Below are 20000 nucleotides of genomic sequence, written 5' to 3'. Positions count from 1 at the left end.
GCTGGAGAGACAGAGCGTCTCAGAGGCTGGAGAGACAGAGCGTCTCAGAGGCTGGAGAGACAGAGCGTCTCAGAGGCTGGAGAGACAGAGCGTCTCAGAGGCTGGAGAGACAGAGCGTCTCAGAGAGGCTGGAGAGACAGAGCGTCTCAGAGGCTGAAGAGGCAGAGCGTCTCAGAGGCTGAAGAGAGACAGAGCGTCTCAGAGGCTGGAGAGGCAGAGCGTCTCAGAGGCTGGAGAGACAGAGCGTCTCAGAGGCTGGAGAGGCAGAGCGTCTCAGAGGCTGGAGAGACAGAGCGTCTCAGAGAGGCTGGAGAGACAGAGCGTCTCAGAGGCTGAACCCGGCCGCTGGGCCAGTGGGCCCCACGGGAGCTTACCTCCTCTGATTTAGGCTTCACCACCTTCATGAACGCGCCGCGCGTCTCCGCCTCCATCCTCTCCCGCTCCGTCACTTTCCGTGTGTCCAGGAACTTCAGGCCCCTCAGCTTGTGCAGCACAAAGTACCTCCAGTGTCAGAAGAGGTCCGTTAATACAGGCGCTAATACAGGGACTGCATTTTTATTTTATTTTATAAAATGGTTAATTTTCTGCATTCCCTCTGTTTCACTTAAAAAAGGAGTAAAGAAAGACAAACACAAACCTAATAGCTTGTATTTCCAAAGATTTCATTACCTGCAGCTGTTTTTATTGCCAATAACTGGCTTCATTAGAGGCTCATCTGGGCTCTGAATGAGTCTGTTCACATTTTATTTAAACCTAGGAGTACTTCAGGCCAATGGAGCTCAAAACTGCAATACTTACAAGTATTCAGGAATCTTGAAAAAAAGTGTGTATATATATATATATATATATATATGTATATATATAAACAGTTTTAAAAGCAAAGTAAGTCTGGCCAGGACAGTGGCATGATGAGATCACCGTACACAGACAACCCGACCAGCCCGTGTCAGACGTCTGAGAGAATGAATGGTGTCAGACGTCTGAGAGAATGAATGGTGTCAGACTTCTGAGAGAATGAATGGTTTGAAAGTGTCAGCATGTAAAACTACGAGCGCTGCTTGCAGGTGAGTAACATTACCAGGCAGGAGAAACCTGCTGAACAGAAAATCAGGTCATTTCTGTGACCACAGAATCCACTGCCTTGGCCTGAGGTCCAGTGTAAAATATGGCTTTACTGAATCATGGCTCAGTGCACATCCTACAGGAACATGAGCTGTTCCATAAGAATCACACTCATTCCAGTTTCATCATTTTAAGGTCCTTGGACACTGTTTTTTCCTTCTTTCTTTTTTTTCTTGTGCTCGTGAGAAAACAGTGGGGGGAAAAGAATGAGGACCTTCTTGTGTTTCCAAAAGTAAATCTGAAAAAGATGCACTCCACATAAAAATATCTAAAAGCTGGCCTTTCTATGCATGTACACACTTTAAACGGTGGCTCTAAAGAAAGCAAATTCCAGAAAAGTGCCTGGTTGGACTTACAAACTGCCTGTCAATCAAGCATCCGAGCACCACAAACCCCGGGAGCCCAACCCCCTCCAGTCCCCTGGCGTTCACTTCCAACCCAACCCCCTCCAGTCCCCTGGCGTTCACTTCCAACCCAACCCCCTCCAGTCCCCTGGCGTTCACTTCCAACCCAACCCCCTCCAGTCCCCTGGCGTTCACTTCCAACCCAACCCCTCCAGTCCCTGGCGTTCACGTCCAACCCAACCCCTCCAGTCCCCTGGCGTTCACTTCCAAACCCAACCCCTCCAGTCCCTGGCGTTCACTTCCAACCCAACCCCTCCAGTCCCCTGGCGTTCACTTCCAACCAACCCCTCCAGTCCCTGGCGTTCACTTCCAACCCAACCCCTCCAGTCCCTGGCGTTCACTTCCAACCCAACCCCCTCCAGTCCCCTGGCGTTCACTTCCAACCCAACCCCCTCCAGTCCCCTGGCGTTCACTTCCAACCCAACCCCCTCCAGTCCCCTGGTGTTCACTTCCAAACCCACAGGCCTTTTCCAGAAAACTGATAACCGTGAGGAACGGTAAATTACGATCGCTCTTCTGAACAGCCGTAAGTGCTCTCAGACGCGCGGGAGCAGGGGGGTACCCCAGCGCACGTGGATGCTGTATATGAGCGAGATCACAATACGAGTCAACCTGAATACACAACGCTAACCGCTAACCGCGCTCTCTGCCTTCACGGGAAGACTTCCCCGTGGCACACAGGCTATTGCTGTAGTGTCTGTGGAAACGTGTCAAAGTCCATCACATTCCATCAGAGAAACTACTGCTGAGACTGGCAAGCACAGCTGCCGAATCAGAAAGACGGGACGCGCTACACAGGACGCGCTGGATTAAGCGTATTTGTTCATATTGATTTGATTTTAGGAAGTCAAAACACTTTCAGAAGATGAAATGATTTAACTTGTCTAGAAACAGATGCAATACTGTGCTGCCCCACCCAAGGGACCACAAAATGACCTACAAACAGACTAACCTTGTCAGATACAAGCCTGTGCGGAGCTAAAACAGCAGTCCTGCTCATACTGATGCATCACAGTCTGACACAAAATGAATATTACACCGCAGATGCTGTCAATCAGAGGGGATGCTCTTCAGCACTGAATGAGCTTCTAGAGGTTATGAGGTGAAAAGGCCTGAAAATGGCACTGAGTCTGTCTCAGAAAGATTATCAGTAGTTTATATGATGATAATCATTTATCACACATATCTAAGCAGAGACTCAGTATTTGTGAATATGCCCAAAGTTAAGAGTTTAAATGCATGCAGCACTCACTCACCAAATAAACAACTGTAATGTAACTGTAATTGGGAAAGTGTAAAGTACAAATGCTTGCTTGACCTCAAAGGCTTCAGTAAAGTCATGCCACTGCATGTTAGTAATACTGGCTAAATTCAGCCGTACATGGTCCTGAAAATATAGGCGTTCAAAATATTTGGCATGCGCTAAAAAATATGATTAAGCATATGCACACATTTGCACTGATTGATAATGTCTTGTATTTTAAATTTTACGTTTTTTTAAACATGCTGGCAGTGTATTATAATGGTTAAGTAACTGGCCTCGTCTGCCGATTGCTGCAATATAATGTCATTATTATTTTTTACAATTTTAAAATTTTTTATAATATCAGATCGATTAAAAAACCAAAATGGAAATGATGTACTATGTTCGACATTGTATGCCAATTGCGCGCTGCGGTTTGACGGAGTGGCGCGGCTGACCTGTAGCGCTGGTAGTCGTCCTCGTCCTTGTCCAGGCTGACCAGCTGGTTGGGGCAGGCCTCGTTGCCTAGGAGACTGAGGTACTCCAGGGACGGTGTCGCCGCTGCTAAGTGCTCCAGTAGCGACTCGATATCAGTCAGGTGTCACAGGGCAAGGGTTAAGGATCCAGCCTCATTCATTACATCGTCCGCAGGGACCGAGTGACAATTTTCGTAACGTTTCCATCTCTTAGCTTTACCACCGCCTTCAAAAGCCTCGAGCTCATTTTCAGGCCCGGGTTTTTTTGGCTCGCGATGAAAGAAATCAGCTGTTTGTCCCTCGCGTCCTTCCGGATTTCCTCGCTGGCTCGGCGCAGAACAGTAGAACGCTGACAAAATGATGGATGCCTTCTGCTAAAGCAGTTAGCGATTCTTGGACACGCGAAACTTTTCCGACGTGGAAACAAACGTCCACATTGCACAGCATTCTTCTCTACCATATTCACTGTCTTTGAAATATTTGGCCTAAAGTGTCAAAATTGAAAGCCACTAACACTGTGCTAGAATTTAAATGTCAATGCACCTCTATAAGACTGAAATAATCGCCCAGTTTGCTGTGCAGACCACTGCTACTGAATCCAATTCTGAGCAGCTGATATTCACTTCAGAGAATAAATTGTAATGCTTTAGTGCGTATCTGGACCAAGACATTGAAAATAATTTTTGATAATTTAGATTCAAGATTTCTTTATTTGTCATTCCTCAGTACTCTCATAAATTAGAACTAAATGTCGTTTCTCCCAGGCCAACGGTGCACATATACATATACAATCTACTATAAAACAGTCTTAATTAACTAATTTAGGATCCACCCATTTGGAAAAACAATCTCTCAAACGGCCACCTCCTATATTCATATACTCTTTCCTTGAAGCATACACATAATTTAATACCTGAAGTAAAAACGTTTTTCAAAATAAAAAAGTACATATTCTAATAATTCGATTGTACCCAGGAGCAGAAAAATGCATTTTCACTTATATTGTACAACTGCAGGTATTCAAATCTTTTCATCTTTTATATGTCTATTTACATTTTAAAAATTTTATCAGAATTAAAATGTCTAAGCCTAGTATTGGGTTAGTGCAGTAAAACACCACTGTTGCTTCTTTTGTTTTCCAGCAATTAAAGCGTATCCCATATGACACGCTTTTTATCCCACTAGAGGGCGCCCTGGTGCATAATCCCATGCGCACAAAAAAAGCTTGAGAAAAAAGTGAAGCAGTCAGCTATCTGTATGTCACAATTTTCATTTTCAGAGCAGCGCATGCAGAGAGACACACACAGGAAAGAGAGAGAGAGAGAGAGAGAGAGAGAAAGAGAGAGCTGTAAATCACTTAAAGCGATGCCATGCCAGCTCACTACACCTTTCATGAGCTGTGCTTCCCAGCGCAAACAGCTAAATAAAAGCCCATGACCCCCCCCCGCCCCGCCCACTTTGAAAGGATATTTGGTTCTTATTGAGTGTCAGCGTATGGAGGTGAGGTAACCTGGGCAACCAGAGGTCATTTCCGAGGAGGTTGTTGTCCACAATCAGCTCTTCCAGCTCGCTGAAGGCTTTGAGTCCTGCCAGTGACCTGCAATGATAAGGCGAGGGGGGGGGATGATGTGGCTCTAAATCAGGGGGGGCATTATGCGCAGAAATAAATATCTCAGCCTTCTTTCAGGAGCGGGATGGATTGGGTCCCTGGCCCACAGGGCGGGGTACTGGGGGGGCCGAGTCTCTGGCCCACCGTGCGGGGGGGTGGGGGGGTTGGGGGCGTTCCCTGGCCTGCCGGGCGGGGGGGTGGGGGGTCCCTGGCACACCGTGACATCCTTCACACGTCGGGGCTCTGTGAAGGATGAGGGTCAGCCGCCAGCACCCGGGACCCCCAAACAAAGGGGACCCCAGAAACGCCGTCCACGGGGTGAATCTGTCAAAGTCTCAGGCTCAGCCTGACCCTAACACCTCCCCCCCCCCGTGCCCCCTACCCCCTACCACCCGTTCCCAAGATAAATAAGTCTGTCGGGGTTCACCTTCGCTCCCCGGACAGAGTTAACCTGTCCTCCTTCATGTTCTGCTCCGGGACGGGGGTGCTCTGCTCTGGGACGGGGGTGCTCTGCTCGGGAACAGGGGTGCTCTGCTGGCTTTCGGGACGGTTCTGGGACGAGCCCCTTGGGGCCTACAAACGGGCCTTTTTGCGTAAGACTGCTTTAAACAGCCTTCCTGGGACAGCAGGCTGGCACATCATACAGGCCGGCCCTGAATAATAACGACTGAGTCAGGCCCCCTGGGCGGAGCTGGGGACGCTGCCAGGCTGAGCGTTTCCTGAGCCTCCTGATACCTGCACCTGACAACCTGCAGCCATGACAACCTGCATCCAGTGACCTGCCATCCAGGTACATCTGCCCCACTTAAAAAGGACAACTCACCACAACAGTCAAAGGAGGGGCTTTAAAAAGAGCAGAATCCCTCTTAAGAAGAGCCTTACTTTAAAACATAAATCCTGCATAAAGGGCTAATGCCCTCTTAAATCCTTAAATTAGTAAGAACAGTCAATAAGGCAAGTGCGCAATATGCTGAACATATATTTCTACTAGAGAAGTACATGGGGGGGGGGGGGTGGAGAGGGGAGCATTTTAAAACAATCACAGGCGCTATTAATCCAAGGCCACGCTGCGTGCCACAGCACACTCTGCCCCAGTCCCAAAGCGCGGGCTTTCAGGGCGCTATGCAAAACACGACACCCAAATATGCAAATGGGGCCTGGTCGGACACTAATAGATGGTGTTTGAATAAAGGCGGTCCGTGCTCGGCTCAGTGTCCCCGCTGCCGCACGCATTGTTCCACGGTTATGTTATGTAAATATAATACTCTTATCATGAGAATCTGCAAATAGCTGCCAGCGAGCGCTGGGAAGGAGGCGCAAATCCACCAGCGCTTCGGGGAAGGCATAAAACAAAGTGACAAGCCGTGAAGGAGGACAAAGAAGCCAGCGACACAAGAGGGACTTTCCCTATTGAAACTGCTCCCTCTTTCTCTCTCTCTCTATCCCTTTCCCTCTCCCTCCTTCCCTTTCCCTGTGTAACTGAGCCACAGTACAATCATACCCATTTCCCAAGCAGGCAAAAAAAATTATGCGCAAATCCCTTTACACCTGTCCGCATGCGCTATTTTCGCCCTGTAATGTTATTAGCTGCCAGGCTAAGAGGGAGCCGTGTAGCACAGGGAGTTCGCTTATTATTAATTGTTGTTTTCATGTCACCACTGCTGTGTGCACTCGGTGATTTAATCAGTTAAATTCACAGCCGAGGGAGAGAGGGGCACAACATCGTATCAGCCAAAGCGCAGAGACTGAATATTAATATTCTACTGCATCTGAACACACGACAAAGGAGACACCAGTAACACAGCGTTCCATCCATTTTACTCGGGAAGGGCAAAACGGAAATAATTAAATGTACCAAATGTACGACACTAAGTGTTGCCCTACCTGGTTAATAATGTTTTAAAGTTGTAAATGCTAATGCTGTGCTTAAACTGTTTTTGGAGTTAAAAGCGACGCCCAGGCATCCGTGCGCACTGCTCCCTGTGTGTAGACCTCCTCTCCTGACCCCAGAGCAGCCCGCTTCCTCCCCTCAGGAGCAGGACGGCGATGACCTCACTGCGGGACACGCGCCCGTCCTTCACCGAACATCAGAAGAGTCCGCCCCCTTCAGGAACCACCCCGCACTCACAGGGCACCGAACCTTTCCGTCTGACCTGCCGAAACGGAACTTGAGCTAGCAGCTAGCCTAGCCGCTAAGTTTAACCATTTACTTGTTAACGAAGCTCCATGTCTGGAGTCTTCAGTCCGATAATTGACACCAGATATAACACTTTTTGGAATAACTGGCTATTAATTAAATTAGAAATTCATATTTTTTAAAGTTTCTTGTCGATGTCTGCTATAAAGCAGGCTAACAGAAAGCCTGTGTCTTCACCGGGAGGCCCACAGGAGAAAAGCTGACAAAGAGATGGATGGACAGAGACGGACGGATCGATAGAAGGACGCTAACGCAGACGCGTTGATTGATATACTCCCCACGACACGGCGGGGGGGTTGGTGGGGGGGGAGTGGATGTTGGGGGGGATGGGGTTGGTGGGGGGGGGGGGGTGGATGTTGGGGGGGATGAGGTTGGTGGGGAGAGGAGAACTGTCGCTCCGCCCATAACGGCTAATTCTGTTTAAGGTCAGGCGTCTTCAACCTGAGACCAACAGGCGAAGAGCCAAGATTATGGGACGTCCAGGAGATGGACAGAGGCTCTCAGGACAAGTGCTGAAAATAATGCTGGAGAGTTCCCACAATTCAGTGTGCCCTCGTTTGGGTTGCCACGGCGCTTAGCGTCTTGGCGCCGTTTGGATCGTTAGTTTGATAAGCTACCAGCGATAACCCGATAACCCGACCCTTGACCTTGATCCTGACCACACCCCTTTATCCCAAATGGCCCAATGAGGACCAGGCGGAACGGAGGGGCTGAAAGCATGGGTTGGAGGTGCTGAGTAGGTGTGGCTGCAGCACCGCTGTAGAAGAGGCTGTGGAAAAGGAGAGCAGAGCATTCGCACTCCAGGCTACACACATCAGAGCTCCTTCACACAGCACCTGTCTCCATTTTCTTTTTCATTGATTTGCTGCTGTCACTTGTCATCCTTAATTCATCTATACTTTGGATGGGGTTTTTTTTTTTTTTTTTACTTTGAGAGCGAAGCCAAAAGGGCCCTCCTTTCTGGAATATTCTGCCAGGCCTTTGAATCTTCATCTCCGTGGTGACAGCCGAGTTCAAAGCCAACTCTGATATGCATCGAACTCATATCCTCTTCTGAGGAAAACTGCTCCCAGAACAGATATGTCAGAACACGGGCTGCAGCTTCAAAACAAAGCAAACGACTCTGTCCGTTCCCGTTAAGTATGAGTCTATATGTGATGATGGATCGACTGGGAAGACATGTCAAAAAAGTCTAGGAACTGGGTCTGTAAGCAGAAGGATGGAAAGAACTTGACACAAACATGTACATTCATCACCAAGAAGAAGAGTACGCAGGGTGCGCCTCCCTTCATCGCAGAAGGGCGCCCCCTCTGGTCAGCCAGGCACCTGCAGTCTGCCCCGGTCTCAGGGCAGAGTCCTTTCAAAGCAAGGCCTTCGCACCCGACTCTGATGTGGAAACGTTCGGTTTTATATTCCAATAAAGCGCTAGGGGCTGGGGAGTGACAAGCCAATCGGCACGCGGCTCAGAGGGTAGAAGATAAACATTTGATGAATTGGCCAATACCGGCGGGGCGATGGGCTTCATGTGTGCATAATGGTGCGGCCGCCATTCGGGCTCCGATTGCCTGCCAAGATAAGGAAGCGTAATGAATGGGCCAGCGGGGGCCAGCAGGGGCCCGCACTAAAAACTGCGATTTGACTGCTTTTAATAAACTTAATGAAAAAAACTATACGGTCAGCATTGCTTATAGCTAAACCAGAGGAGGCTGGGTGAGATGGAAGCTTGATTAACTCTTTGTCTGCGAGTCTGTTAGATATACCTGGAAGCTCTGTGACAGGGCAGATGAGATCAAGGGAAACAGTCACAGGTGATTTTCTCACCGGTTTGTGTCATGATTGGCTGACTGGCTGCCGATTTTGTCCAATTGGCTAACTGTATGTTTATGTAATAAACTTCAGATAACAAAGAACACAGCATTTGGTTGAATTATCCCATTTAAGGATCCAAATCACACAGCTGACTTTCATTTGATAACATTTATCATTAAATACACAGCAGTCATCTTAAGGGCACGGAATAATAACCCAACCCAAGTTAAGAGTGGGGGGGTTTGTGAGGGCCAGCCGCGCGGTAGGCCAAGACCGCGGAAGAGATGCGGTGTGAATTACACCCCCCCACTCCCTCCCCCCCGGAGACTGACGGCGCTCGGTGGCGGGAGGTTAATATTCTCACATGTCATTGGGGGGGGGGGGGCTGCCCGCACTGATGGCTCATTGAATCGGACGGGGGGCGATTTCCTCATGAGGGGGAGGAGGGCACACTTCAAAGGGACGGGGGCCGGGGGGCGGGGGGGCAGGGCGGCTCTCCGCTTTGATTAATGTCCGGAGAGCAGAGCCTGTAGCAGAGCTGGCCTGTAGCAGAGCTGGCCTGTAGCAGAGGTGGCCTGTAGCAGAGCTGGCCTGTAGCAGAGGTGGCCTGTAGCAGAGCTGGCCTGTAGCAGAGGTGGCCCGTAGCAGAGCTGGCCCGTAGCAGAGCTGGCCCGTAGCAGAGCTGGCCCGTAGCAGAGCTGGCCCGTAGCAGAGGTGGCCTGTTAGCAGAGCTGGCCCGTAGCAGAGGTGGCCTGTAGCAGAGGTGGCCTGTAGCAGAGCTGGCCTGTAGCAGAGCTGGCCTGTAGCAGAGCTGGCCCGTAGCAGAGCTGGCCTGTAGCAGAGCTGACCTGTAGCAGAGCTGGCTCGTAGCAGAGGTGGCCTGTAGCAGAACTGGCCTGTAGCAGAGCTGGCCCGTAGCAGAGCTGGCCTGTAGCAGAGCTGGCCTGTAGCAGAGGTGGCCTGTAGCAGAGGTGGCCTGTAGGTAAGAATGCAGCTGAAGTCTTTTAATGAGGCCTGACTTTATAAGCCGGGTTCGACCCCGGCCCCCAGCAAACTTTTGTTTCCAGCGTTTGCCTCTGCCTTGACCCCCCACCCTCCCCCCGCCCTTGTTACCCAGGCTGCCTGACCCTCGAATCACGCTGTTCGGGGTCCTTTTCTAATGTTACACTGCTTGTGATTGCACAACCTGTTGTTAGCAGTCACTTGATATATTGACGCTGAATGCGATGATGTATTGGCGTAAGGATATCATTATTGCTGATGTCATTCATACGCACTCATGCGCAGTCATTCTCAAATTTTAGAGCACACAGAATTTTCATTTTCATTTAAAAGTGTTAAATATTTTAAACAAGTACATATGTTTGGGAAAGTAGAAGAAAAAGTAGCCCTATAGGAAATTTGTTTGGTAGCCAAGTTAAACATTCTATGTAGCTATATTTTGTCATTTTTGCATTTAGGAAAAATTCCAAAAAGTTGTGAGACCTGACAGAAAACTCACAAAGCTAGCAATGCTGACTGCAAGGTAAGGGATTGTGAGGTATCTTAAAAAAAACAACAGACTAATTAAAAATGAAAGAAGAGAGTGATGTGTTAATAACAGAATTAAAAGTGTCATCTCTCTTTGTATTAACATATAAAATTGAGCTAAAATTGGCCAAACAGTGAAGCACGTATCCCAGTTACAGTGCTGGGAAATGAAAATGTGTTGGCAAGCTCATCTTTTGTCCAATTAAAAGGATGTGTAATATCGCAGGCCTGGCAAAGAGACAATTGTGCGCATGCAGGCTGTGTCCCCAGCAGTGAGAGCACAGGGTAATAATACTACAGACTGTGTTACCCAGCAGTGAGAGCACAGGGTAATAATACTGCAGACTGTGTCACACAGCAGTGAATACACAGGGTAATAATACTGCAGACTGTGTTACCCAGCAGTGAATACACAGGGTAATAATACTACAGACTGTGTTACCCAGCAGTGAATGCACAGGGTAATAATACTACAGACTGTGTTACCCAGCAGTGAATACACAGGGTAATAATACTGCAGATTGTGTCACACAGCAGTGAGAGCACAGGGTAATAATACTACAGACTGTGTCACACAGCAGTGAATACACAGGGTAATAATACTGCAGACTGTGTTACCCAGCAGTGAATACACAGGGTAATAATACTGCAGACTGTGTCACACAGCAGTGAGAGCACAGGGTAATAATACTGCAGACTGTGTCACACAGCAGTGAATACACAGGGTAATAATACTGCAGACTGTGTTACCCAGCAGTGAATACACAGGGTAATAATACTGCAGACTTACACTGATGTCTCAGTTCCCAGCAGTGAGAGCACAGGGTAATGCAGACTGTGTCCCAGCAGTACACATGTAAAGATTGATGCAGACACAGGACAGCAGGCCCAGTTCCCAGCCCCTCCATACATACACACCATATGCTGCACACAGTAAACCACCCCTCAGGGAACACAAATCTGGAACGCATCACTATTGGGCACAGACTAAATCACAATCATTACAGTGTGTCTCTGTAGCTGCCATACCACTCATAATTCAATAAAAGCCTGCCTCCCTTAATGATGGCATTCATTTTAAAATTAATCTTACAACTGTGCCTCTGTTTTCAGCCAAATCACCAGGAGCTGGTTTAGATGGTGGTTTTGGCTTAAGTTTTTTTTCTCCCCAAGACAGCCTTGGGCCAAACTTTTAGCCCCACAGTTCTGCAGTGGGGAAAAAAACAGGCCTTTTTGGTGAAACGCGCTGAGATTCAGGCACTCTCCTTCCTTTCCTGTTCATCGTACTCACATGCAAGAGCTCCTATGTTCTACAGCAGGGCAGGATGAGCAGACACTGCAGAAGCTGCATTTCTGCACACACTGCAGATGCTGCAGACGCTGCATTTCTGCACACACTGCAGATGCTGCATTACTGCACACACTGCACACACTGCAGATGCTGCATTACTGCACACACTGCAGATGCTGCATTACTGCACACATTGCACACACTGCAGATGCTGCAGACGCTGCATTTCTGCACACACTGCAGATGCTGCATTACTGCTAACTGCCCCACCCTTCTGCTTATCGCCACAACGGTGGGGTAATGATTGCTGGAGCGATTCGCATGGACACTGAGTCTTTAAAACACTGACCCTGCACATGCTGTCACTCAGGGTTAGCATGCTAGTGATATACACCTACCAAGCATAGCTCCATTCATTTTATAAGATTTAATTTGAATGTATTTACAATAATTTCACCTCCATCTGAATGACATCACAGAAAAACGACTCTGCAATGAACCATGGGAGCTGGAGAGAAGGACCACACAGAAGCGACTGTGTTGTCCGTCATGATAAAGTTTAAAGAACTCAGGCACGGTGCGGACACACCTACACGCCTGATTGATGCAGACACATAATAGATTTTGAAATAGCAAAGATAATTTTGCCCAGAGCAAACGGCAGAAGTACATATACGTTTCTTATTAAACAGGAATGAGCTCTTCTCACCATTACATGCATCAGGCTCCGGCCGTTTGGATTGCCGTCCGCAGACAGTGAAAATCTCTCTTTATAAATGCTGAAGCCCGGCACATTCGTTGGGTTCAAAGCGTTGTGGCCACTCACAATCATCTCCATTCACAGAGGATGTAAAACGCTCTCTGTGAATGCACATTATATTCAACAGCCTCTGAAGGGCCATTTTACTGGGAATCACACGCACAGATTGTGTCGGCTGTGAATCGTCTGCTGAAGGATTCTGGGATTGTCCTCCACATTCTCTGCTTGGTCACATCTCTATGATGAGCAGGTCAGTTTATGAAAGTTACCCTCTCACTGGTCCACTCACTCCAAAACACCTCAATCGCCTCCAAAACTGCCTGAATAAAGTCTGAGCTTTTATTCGACATCACCTTAGTGGGAGTTTACACACTTCACCATAAAATGTCAGTTATCCATTGGAACATTACTTCACAGCCAATCGGTTTCCCTTAAACACTTCAGCGGTCTAGTTGCCGCTTGCCGCTGGTTGCTATAACCGTTAACGGCTTCGGTGTCGCGGTTGCTAAGCACTGGGAACTTATTACGGACATTTCCAGCAAACACAAAGATGGCTGCGCAGAGTTCAGCCGGCTGCGCAGAGTTCAGACGGCTGCGCAGAGTTCAGCCGGCTGCGCAGAGTTCAGACGGCTGCGCAGAGTTCAGACGGCTGCGCAGAGTTCAGCCGGCTGTGCAGAGCTCAGACGGCTGCGCAGAGCTTAGATGGCTGCGCAAAGTTCAGACGGCTGCACAGTCAAGCTCAGGGCTGTGCATGTCTGTAAGTCGGTCCAATATGAAATAATCACAGAGCAGCTGTCACTTCAGGGCAAAGATCAGTGGCCCTGGATGAATGACCCGGACACACCTATACCAGCGGCTCTTCTGTGACCCCTCCCACCTCAAAGCCCCATCACAGCCCCCCTCTGCCTCCCTCAGTGAACACACGTTTCCTAAAGGCCTCAGACTAAGCCATTAAAGCTGTAATTGAAGTCTTGCGACAACTCCACTTAGGGGAATTCATCTAAAAAAAATACATCTTATCCCCACCAAAGGAGTAGAAATCCGACTTTGGATACGAAGGCAAATGAAAGCGTGCAACTGTTTAATTGGAGCTGAGCCGGGGGCGGGGGGCGGGGGCAGGGGGCCGGGGCGGGGGCCAGGGCGGGGGCCGGGGCAGAGCAGGATTAGGGCCCGCGCCACCTGCGTCGCCCCTCTCCGGGGGCCCATTACCACCCTTATTAGTTTTTACTCAGCAGATTAAAATGTGAGCGCCGCAATCTTTGATCTTTTCGCTCGCTGACACAAATCCTTTCAGGCCCCGCCGTCTTCGGCTAAGATAATTAGCGCTAATTAAAGGGTCTCCAGCAGCCCCCGCCAGAGGCTCACATGCTCGAGATGTGTGCTTCCACCCCCCCCCCCCCCAGCCCCCCAGCCCCCCATTTCACTGGGGCAGGATCAGTAAATCAATCTGGCTGCTCCGGCAGACGATGGTTCTAAAAATTCATTAAGCAGTGATGCTCTGAAAACCTCACTGTTCCTCAGAAGCTCTAGCAGCTGAATGTCAATGCCCAACTTCCACTGTGTCCACACAGGCTGGGGTCACATCACACAGGTAATCACACAGTGCTCCACCTCCACTGTGTCCACACAGGCTAGATGGTGGCATGACAAGAAATTATAAAATAAGGGAATGAGGCGGCTTTATAAGCTCCTGTTTATAATGATCAAGGACACAAAAGCATAATAACACAAGGAATTAAAGATGTAATCATACTAACATTTCCAGTGTTTCTACTCGACAAGATAATACATGCAGCCAAGCCCCATTTTAACTGATACACTGGCTGTTCTGGACTGACGGGGGTAAGCTTAGCTCTGTACTGCTTTGTGCCACATATATGAATCTGACCAGCAGGAGCCTTTTCCCAGCCTGCTATTACACGGCCCTGTCATAGTCAGGAATGTAAATATAACAGTGAAAAGCACGTTATTGTAAGCTCTCCGAGTGTATTACATTTTCCTCAGTAATAATTCAATAATACTACTAAACAGATCTTAAATGTAAATATGTATGTGAATCGGTGGAAACATTTTGAAAATATTTTAAAAACTGTACCTCAACTGTAAACTGTGCGTTGTACAGTTATGCGCATTTGAAAAACTGGTGATTGTGATTTTATAAATTAATGCAGACAAGATGCAATCTGTGGATAGAGAAATACGGACCAAACACATTTACTGTGATTCATTAGAGCCTTTCTGAAGAGAAACGGAGCTGAATGCATTTTCCAGGAGGTACTTTAGCAAAGCCTGAACAAGTCTAGACTGAACAGGACCAGTAAGGAGGAAAGGATCGTCCCTGATTCTGACAAAGCCCAGATAAAACTACAGAGCTGTACCCAGAGGTAATGCAGGCCTAACTAGGACAAAAGACCAGGCCCCAGCATTATGTACCCGAGTTCATGACCATGCAAACGTCCTTACAGGCCCAAAAGAGGCTGGCTAAAGCTGAAATGAACACAACATAAGCTCACCATTCCAGGGCCTCCTCTCGGGCTAAAACAGGCACACCTGTGCAGCCCATCTCACCCGTCTGAAGATGATTCCATCTGTAGGCTTACATGACAGTTTCAGTGAGCAATATGACAGCCTTCTAAAAGAATTAACTATTAACGCAGGGGCCAATCTAAAAGCATTAACACACAGAGGCCAATCTAAAAGCATTAACTACACGCAGGGGCCAACCGAAAAGCATTAACTACACACAGGGGCCAATCTAAAAGCATTAATTACACACAGGGGCCAATCTAAAAAGCTTTAGCTACACACAGGGGCCAATCTAAAAAGCTTTAACTACACACAGGGGCCAATCTGAAAAGCTTTAGCTACACACAGGGGCCAATCTAAAAAGCTTTAGCTACACACAGGGGCCAATCTAAAAAGCTTTAACTACACACAGGGGCCAATCTGAAAAGTTTTATGCAGGCACAGAGGGCTCCATGGGGGGAAGGGGGGGTTGTTTTAAGAGCCGGTGTTCCTTTACCTTAAACAAAGGGAGCCCCATTACACGAGGTAAGCCTCCCCACATCCTTCAGCGATTCTATCGCTCCGAATCTCCGTCATCGCCATTACCCATCACTTCCCCTGCCGGACGCAGGGCTTCTGAAGTGTTCTCTGGAGTGTAATGATCTAAATCTCTCCAAAGATCACCAGTTCAAAGGCTTTCTGGGACCTACCCCCCATGTACCCGGCTGCCAAGCAGAGCAAGCACTGAACAGGTGCCTGTCAATCTTCCTTTTTTCATTATGTTTAAAAAAGCGAGCTATTGTCTGCCTGTGCTTCAGGTGGCCGTGGGGGGAGATTGTGCAAAGAGGGAATGTAGAACAAACCCCCGGGGACACTAAGCATGCGAAACCCAACAAGCGCACACTGGCCTCTGCTCTGTCATCTAAAACAGTGAGAAAAGCACAGGCGGGCTAACAGGTTAGCATGAGAGAACCATAAAGCACTGATCTGTGGGAGTCACAAGCTTGTTTGATTTTGGCGGATCCGTACGAACATCCGGGAGTCTGTTCTTCCTTCTGTTCCACTCCACCCAAAATCTCCCCAGTGCCATTCCCCTGAACATTACAAACATTGTGAACTAAGAACATAACGTACCATTTAAAACCAGTTAAACACCAGTGCTCTTTCACAACTTGTTAGTGTGCTGCTCAGTATAAACGCAATTCATCAGTTAACTCAGTTCTTTTAACATCACTAACCCCTTGAAGAGCAGGTTTTTTGGATTTTTACTGTAAACTGCACTGTCTTACTGTAAACTGCACTGGATGGAAATTAAAAGCCTTACTGTAAACTGCACTGGATGGACCTGCTAGCACAGGGGCTTTATTTTAAAGTGAAACAAAATGGCTCAATTTGGGCACTTAGTCTACTGGAATTGGCCGGCGTGAGATACAGGGCGAACATGCGAGAGGACAGCTCGATCAGCACTCTGACGAGCCGGGAGCACAGAGAACAAAGCCGGACGTCCAACACCCTTACTGCCAAACCGCAGAGGAGACCAACACCCTTACCGCCCAAACGCAGAGGAGACCAACACCCTTACCGCCCAAACGCAGAGGAGACCAACACCCTTACCGCCCAAACGCAGAGGAGACCAACACCCTTACCGCCCAAACGCAGAGGAGACCAACACCCTTACCGCCCAAACGCAGAGGAGACCAACACCCTTACCGCCCAAACGCAGAGGAGACCAACACCCTTACCGCCCAAACGTAGAGGAGACCAACACCCTTACCGCCCAAACGCAGAGGAGACCAACACCCTTACCGCCCAAACGCAGAGGAGACCAACACCCTTACCGCCCAAACGCAGAGGAGACCAACACCCTTACCGCCCAAACGCAGAGGAGACCAACACCCTTACCGCCCAAACGCAGAGAAGACCAACACCCTTACCGCCCAAACGCAGAGGAGACCAACACCCTTACTGCCAAACCGCAAAAGCCTTTTCCGAAAAGCCAAGTTTGGCTTCGGTTTTCCTTCGGGAAAAACACAGCTTCCCTTCCCATTCAGCTCTGAAACACACCCTGCTTCGCTGAGCGTACTGTGTGTGCAGAAGCAAGGCAAACACATCAGACCTGCATCAGGCTCAATGCGTCCCAACTCCACACGCCACTTACACTTAGCAGACAGCGCTTCATTACGTTTCATCATTTCACAGTCGCAGTAATCCAGACAGATCTGCAGGGATTACACTCCGTACGCACAGTACCTCTGTGCACCTGCACATTTACTGACACAGTTCAGGGTTGAGCACCTAGCACAGGTGTGCAATGCCCCTGTCCCAGCTGGGAATCGAGCCCACATCCTTTCAGTTACAACCTGAACACCATTCTGTACTGCTGCCTGAACACAAATACCTGAGCGAGGGTCAACTCTGGCATGCTAAGGCCACCTTTCACACAGGAACACACCTGATACACCACCCCTAGGTATGAGGCACTTTAACAGGGTTTAATTATTGCCTTCCTGAGAAAACACAGTAAAAATACCTCACAGGTGAGGACTCACACCAGCTCAACCCAGCCAACAGTGCGCTAATTAGCCTGCTAACGGTTTGCTTCAGATGCACTCTTCTCAAGTCACAGATTCTTCACTCTCTTCCACAGAACTAAGCATCCACACCCAGTTCGTCTCTGAAACTGTGTCCACTGTGGACATCCCAGTCCTCCTGCCACTCCAGAAGGTTTTTGCATTTTTACGAAGCGTGGTTACTCTTGTTTCCTCAGCAACTGATGATGCTTGAGAAGCGTGATGGCGGGTCGGGGGCCGAAATGGCCGACCGAGACCACCACACCGAGACAACGGCCTCTTCAGCCTGAACAAAGACCAGAAAACACACAAACAACAACCCAACACAGGAGATGCAGAACCGCCCAGTTTGCACCACTACTTCTGAACACTGGAGACTGAACACTGGAGACTGGAGACTGGAAGCTTAACCAGATAGGAAAATCCTTCCATTCACACGCAGGCCTTCTCCTAAATGCACTCAACACAAAATCTGTAAGTAAAACAAAGGAAGAGTGCACTGGACTCTCTCTCCTGTTACCTCACTGGTCTCTCTCCTGTTCCCTCACCGGGCTCTCTCCTGTTCCCTCACTGGCCTCACTCCTGTTCCCTCACTGGCTTCTCTCCTGTTCCCTCACTGGCCTCTCTCCTGTTCCCTCACTGGCTTCTCTCCTGTTCCCTTTCTCTTGTTCCCTCTCTCCTGTTCCCTCACTGGCTTCTCCCCTGTTCCCTCTCTCTTGTTCCCTCTCTCCTGTTCCCTCACTGGCTTCTCTCCTGTTCCCTCTCTCTTGTTCCCTCTCTCCTGTTCCCTCTCTCTTGTTCCCTCTCTCCTGTTCCCTCACTGGCTTCTCCCCTGTTCCCTCTTTCTTGTTCCCTCTCTCCTGTTCCCTCACTGGCTTCTCTCCTGTTCCCTCTCTCCTGTTCCCTCTCTCTTGCTCCCTCTCTCCTGTTCCCCCCCTTTACAGCCTAGCTGGCTTTGAGCTCCCAGTACAGGCAGAGCACTCCTCTAGCACATATCTTAACAGCTGTCTGTTCAGCCGAACTGGAAATACATATATATTTCATAATTCATTATTTGAACAAAGCATAAACATTTTTGTTTAAAATAAAGCTTCAGGTTTAAGGTGATAACAATGTCATTTTCTGTAATGTAATGTTTAAGGCAACCTGTAATTTCTGATAAAAAGCTCATTCAATTTTTCAGTGTTTTCTGTATTTCAAGTTTATTAATATGAATTTTAATATTGTCACAAGTGACACTAATAACAGTATGAGCCCAACTCTGCTTTTAAAAGACAAACTGCCAAATGGAACAGAGCGTGTCATTAGGGAAAAAAGGTCCTTTGCAACAGGCATTGTTCCGTGTGGCATTTAACCCCAACACGAGCGCTGCGTGTCACTGATTTGTTTTATTCAAATGAAAGCACACAAAGGAAAAACCAATATAAAAGCATTTCCCTTTCTTACCCAGAGCACTGAACTCTCTCCTTACTTCCATAAAGAAATGAGCACAAGTCAGATACAGAAATGACAGCCCCTCAGCCTCCTCTCAACCCATCTGCACACGGATGGGAAAACCTGCTCTAGATGACATGCATTAAAAAGAAGGACTTCAAGGGGAAGAGGAGCATTTTTATGCCAATTACAGAGCCAGCACTGTCAGTTTCCTGTGAAGTGCACACTTATTTTGTGGTATAAGAGAAACATTACAGCAGATGCAAAATGAGAGAAGTAAATCTCCACATAGACAAATGAGTCTTGCTCCAGTGCCCAAACAAACATCGGGTTGTGGTACACATTTCACTTGTGATTGAAATTAATCCTTTTAAAAATATTTTCCCATCAGTGATTAAAAGTTGGAAGAAAGGAACTGTTAAAGAAACCCATGAACCAAAAGGGTTTTTTTGTGGTACACCCGACCACCTGCCCATTCTCAACAGAATTTTCAAGCAACTTTTTCTAGCAGTTCGTAAAAACACAACATAAGGTTAAAGCTGTAAACACACAGCACAAACACATAATGCCAAAAACAGCCCATTACTGTAAGTGCATCTACACTTGCCGTTTGCCAATGAACTAAAGAATGTCACACTCACCATTTACCTACAGACTAGAGCATCTTGCACTGCATCACGACTATCTCTGCAGCAGGCTATTCTGCACACTAAAAACACTCTGTGTACAGACACGTGCACTGACATTCCTCACGCAGAGAGCAGTCAGTGTGTGGAGCAGCTTGCTATACACATTTGAAATATAAATTATAATAAAAAGACGCTGTTACGACTTTATGACCAATGCTTACTAACCACATTGTTCTGTACTTATTTAGATGCAGCCATTGATTGCATTAAAAAGTACAGCACACTCCCTATTGTAAAGTGCATTTGCACAGTTCAAGGGCTTGAGAACAAAAGGGGGGAAATGGTGAAATCATAAGAGTGATGAGACAGGAAATCCATTATCTCTCTACCCCATCCCCCTTTTCACTCAGTGTGTGGCACA

The 20000-nt window shown here is 48.1% G+C and overlaps 1 protein-coding gene across 5 annotated transcripts in view; it reads right to left on the bottom strand.

Annotated features, from left to right (window-relative positions):
• lrmda (leucine rich melanocyte differentiation associated) overlaps positions 1-20000 on the bottom strand; it is a 303283-nt gene that overhangs the window by 74303 nt on the left and 208980 nt on the right. For all 5 annotated transcript variants that reach the window (XR_010326978.1, XR_010326979.1, XM_064316805.1 and 2 more), the window contains 3 exons: positions 4711-4842; positions 3228-3362; positions 375-501 (listed from right to left, as the gene is read on the bottom strand). Coding sequence is in view for 3 of the 5 variants with exons in the window: in XM_064316805.1 (XP_064172875.1) it covers positions 375-501; positions 3228-3362; positions 4711-4842 (394 nt within the window). In the remaining 2 variants the exon portion in view is untranslated. The remainder of the gene's footprint in view (positions 1-374; positions 502-3227; positions 3363-4710; positions 4843-20000) is intronic.

This window comes from Anguilla rostrata, chromosome 18, assembly GCF_018555375.3.
Source record: "Anguilla rostrata isolate EN2019 chromosome 18, ASM1855537v3, whole genome shotgun sequence".
In the NCBI taxonomy this organism is placed as follows: Eukaryota; Metazoa; Chordata; class Actinopteri; order Anguilliformes; family Anguillidae; genus Anguilla; species Anguilla rostrata.
This window is presented reverse-complemented; position numbering and strand designations above follow the sequence as displayed.